This window comes from Chaetura pelagica, unplaced genomic scaffold, assembly GCF_000747805.2.
Source record: "Chaetura pelagica isolate M959 unplaced genomic scaffold, ChaPel_1.0 scaffold103, whole genome shotgun sequence".
Taxonomy (NCBI): domain Eukaryota; kingdom Metazoa; phylum Chordata; class Aves; order Apodiformes; family Apodidae; genus Chaetura; species Chaetura pelagica.
The window spans coordinates 2,900,896-2,904,224 of record NW_009953004.1 but is presented as its reverse complement, the minus strand read 5'-3'; the positions used below and the strand labels follow the sequence as shown (position 1 = coordinate 2,904,224).

General features: G+C 55.5%; 1 protein-coding gene across 1 annotated transcript in view; it reads right to left on the bottom strand.

Annotated features, from left to right (window-relative positions):
- The window catches only part of EFNB1 (ephrin-B1), a 21,379-nt gene extending 18,368 nt beyond the window's left edge, over positions 1 to 3,011 (bottom strand). Inside the window, exon 1 of the mRNA XM_009996591.1 lies at positions 2,729 to 3,011. Coding sequence (XP_009994893.1) covers positions 2,729 to 3,002 — 274 coding nt within the window. The 5' untranslated portion in view covers positions 3,003 to 3,011. The remainder of the gene's footprint in view (positions 1 to 2,728) is intronic.
- Between the last annotated feature and the right edge of the window lie 318 nt (positions 3,012 to 3,329).

Below are 3,329 nucleotides of genomic sequence, written 5' to 3'. Positions count from 1 at the left end.
GGGGGGGGGAGGGAAAGGTGGGGTTAGGGGGAAGCAAAAAAAAAAAAAAAAAAGACAATATGTGGGTGGTCTGCTCAGGAGACTTTTGACTTTGTTTTTTTGGCTATTTTATTTCTTGGCAGAAAGAGCTCCTGGGGCTGCTCGGCAGAGGGTAGGGCCAGATCACAGGAGCATCCCCAGCCCACCCAGGGGCCAAAGTTCAGCTGGCAGCGGCCACCGGCTCCCAGCGCCAAGGGGGCTCGCTTCAAAGCGCAGACGAGTCAAGAGAAATTAAAGTCAGAAACGGTCTGAGGAGGGGGCAGAGGACACTGCCGGCCCCCTGAGGAGAGGGGGAGACCCAGCAGAGATACTCTGAGCACCCCGCTCCCTATTCCAGCTCTATACAGGCTCTGAGATGCTGCAAGAGGAGACCAGGAATGGAAATAGGATTTTAAGTGAGATCACCCCTCCTTGGGATGAAAGCAGGACTGCATTACAAATACAGAAAAAACTTCTAGATAAAGGATAAGATTCCCATTCTGGAAGCAGAATCAGGACCCTACTTTCAGCCCTCATTAGCTGATGATCATGCTGCTGCTTGAACTTGACCCCCAAGCACAGAGTAGCTGCTGACCGAGCACTTCAAGATATTTGCCTGAGACACAAAAGGCAGACTAACAGAATCTCAGAATGGTAGGGGTTTGAAGGGACCTCCAAAGAACACTCACAGCTGCACATGTAGCCCCACTCTCCCCCTGGTCTTTGCCTGCTGAAGAAAGAGCTTGCTGAGGGACAGCAGAAGGATTGATCTTTGCAGGGATCCCAGAGCCACCAGGCTGGTGCCAGCCCTGGGTACTCACATTAAAGGAAATGGTAGCACAGAGAGGAACTGTGCCAGGGCTTGTGGCATCCCCAGCCCATCCCTGGGGCATCTGGGCTGGTAGCCAGGGTCACATGCACCCCTGATGGCTGCAAAGCTGGTGACCCCACCTGTGGCCACCAAGCAGATGGTCCCAGAACCAGCCAGTGAGGGTGACAGAGCCTCCTCTTTCAGAGAGAGCGGCCCCACCAAATGGTGACTCAGCCCTGTGCAGATCTTGGTCTCTGCTGGCACTGAGCAGGCTTGGCAGGTTGTTGCACCAGGTCCTCCTCACCGTCACCCCTCCTACAGCCGCACGGAGCTGAGCACAAGTTGCCCAGAAACCCCCAACAGCCCCTTTGCCACCACCCCGTGCTCATCGCACTCATTAGGAAGCACCAACCGTAATTCACTGTGAAAGACACAGGGCTGGGCTGGGGGCTGACCTGTCAGAGCTCACCCCAGCTGCTCTCTCAGCACCAGCTTTATCCAAATGATTGCACAGCCAAACCAGAGGCAGCCCCAGCCCTGGGGAGGCTGCCATGGCACTGCCCCACAGCACGGCACCTCCAGCCCCCAGCTGCCTGCAAACATCCTCAGCACCCACTCTGAGGGCCAGGATTTCAGGCTAAAAGTACATCTGTTCACTGACTACAAAGCACCAGCACCCACAGTGCTGGCCTCCCACACTGGGGCTGGCCCCTGCACAAGGCTGCTGGCCAGAAGGGCAGAAAGGACCCATGTGGCTCCAAGGAAATTCAGGCCTCCTTCTCCCTCCCCTCCATAAAGCCGTGAGAAAGTTAATGAGAACCAGCGTGAACAAGCCAGTGTGGAGAATCATCACAGAACAGAATAATCAAATGGTTTTGGTTGGAAAAGAACTTTCAGATCATACAGTCCAACTGTTACCCCAGCCCTGCCAAGGCCACCACTAAACCATATCCCTCAGCACCACATCTACACACCTTTGAAATCCCCCCAGGGATGGGGACTCCACCCCTGCCATGGACAGCCTGGGCCAGGGCCTGACAACCCTTTGGGGTACAAAATTTCTGCCAATATCCAAACTAAAACTGTGCCTCCCCTGGCACAACTTGAGGCCATTTCCTCTTGTCCTTTCACTTACTCCTTAGGAGAAGAGACCTCCAACCACCTCTCAGGCAGCTGCAGAGCCAGAAGGTCTCCCCTCAGCCTCCTTCGCTCCAGGTTGGACACCCCCAGCTCCATCAGCTGCTCCTCATCAGACTTGTGCTCCAGACCCTTCCCAGTTCTGTTGCCCTTCACTGGATACAGCCCCTCAGTGTTCTTGTGGTGAGGAGCCCAGAACAGTACCCAAGATTCAATATGTGACATGACCAGTGCTGAGAACAGCAGGACAATCCCTGCCCTGCTCCTTTACTACAGCCGTTTAGATCACAGCAAGGACTGGCCACCACTGGTGGCTTCTTGCTGCCAGGGCTGCTCTCAGAGCCAGCACCTGGGCAGGAAGGACAAGCATCTCCTTAGTCACTGTCCCTCCCAATCCCAACTGCCCCACTGGGAGCTGCCCAGGGCCAAGCCCTACAAGAAACATCCTGCAACAACTCCAGCCTCAGAGGAAGATGGCAGCAAAAAATAAGCTCCAGGCACATGCTGCCAGGGCGGACCCCAGCTGGGGAACATGCTCCCAACTCCTGGCTGTGGGCAGGGGGCACAGCAAACAGCTAAGAGCTGGTGGCCTGCTGAGCCAGCAGCACATTCATCCCCTTTGTCCCATCCAGTGGGAAATATTTTCCATACGTGTCAGGTCTTTGCACCAGCCAAGTCGTGAGCAAGCGCCTGGTGACACTCTCCAGGCCCTGGCAGCCCCAGCAGGCTGGGGACAGCGGCAAGAAGAGGAGGGCGACTCACATGTGATGAAGTAATCCTGCTGCCTCTTGAACTCCAGGCCCATGTAGTTGGGGCTGAACTCCTGAAACTTGATGGTGAAGCGGATCTCCTGCTCGGGCCGGTTGCACGTCACCAGCACGTTGGGGTCCATGACAGTGCTGCAGGCATCAGCCTGGTCCTTCCTCACCAGGTACAGCTTGTAGTACTCGTAAGGCTTGGATGGCTCCGCTTTGGGGCAGATAATGTCCAGTTTATCCCCAATCTCCGGGTAGATGACCAGCCCTTTCCCAGTCATGAACCTGGAAGAGAGGAAGGACAGAGGTCAGCCAGACGCTTGAGTGCAGCGGGGACCACTCCAACCCATCCCACCCTGTGCACAGCCCCACTTCCACACAGTTTATTTCATGCTTAAATTCCGATGCTTTCTCTCCGCAAGAAATTTTTTGACACCAAAATAAAGTTCTCCTCTTCCTTCCCCATCACTGCATGTGCAAGGAGTTGGTGCAGGCTCCCACAGACCAAACCAGGGGCTGGTTTGGTTCAGCCTTGCTCTCCAGCCCTCTTGCTGCCGCGAGGCCGAGCATCCTTCCCAAACCCAAGCCTGGCATCCCAAAGGGAATGG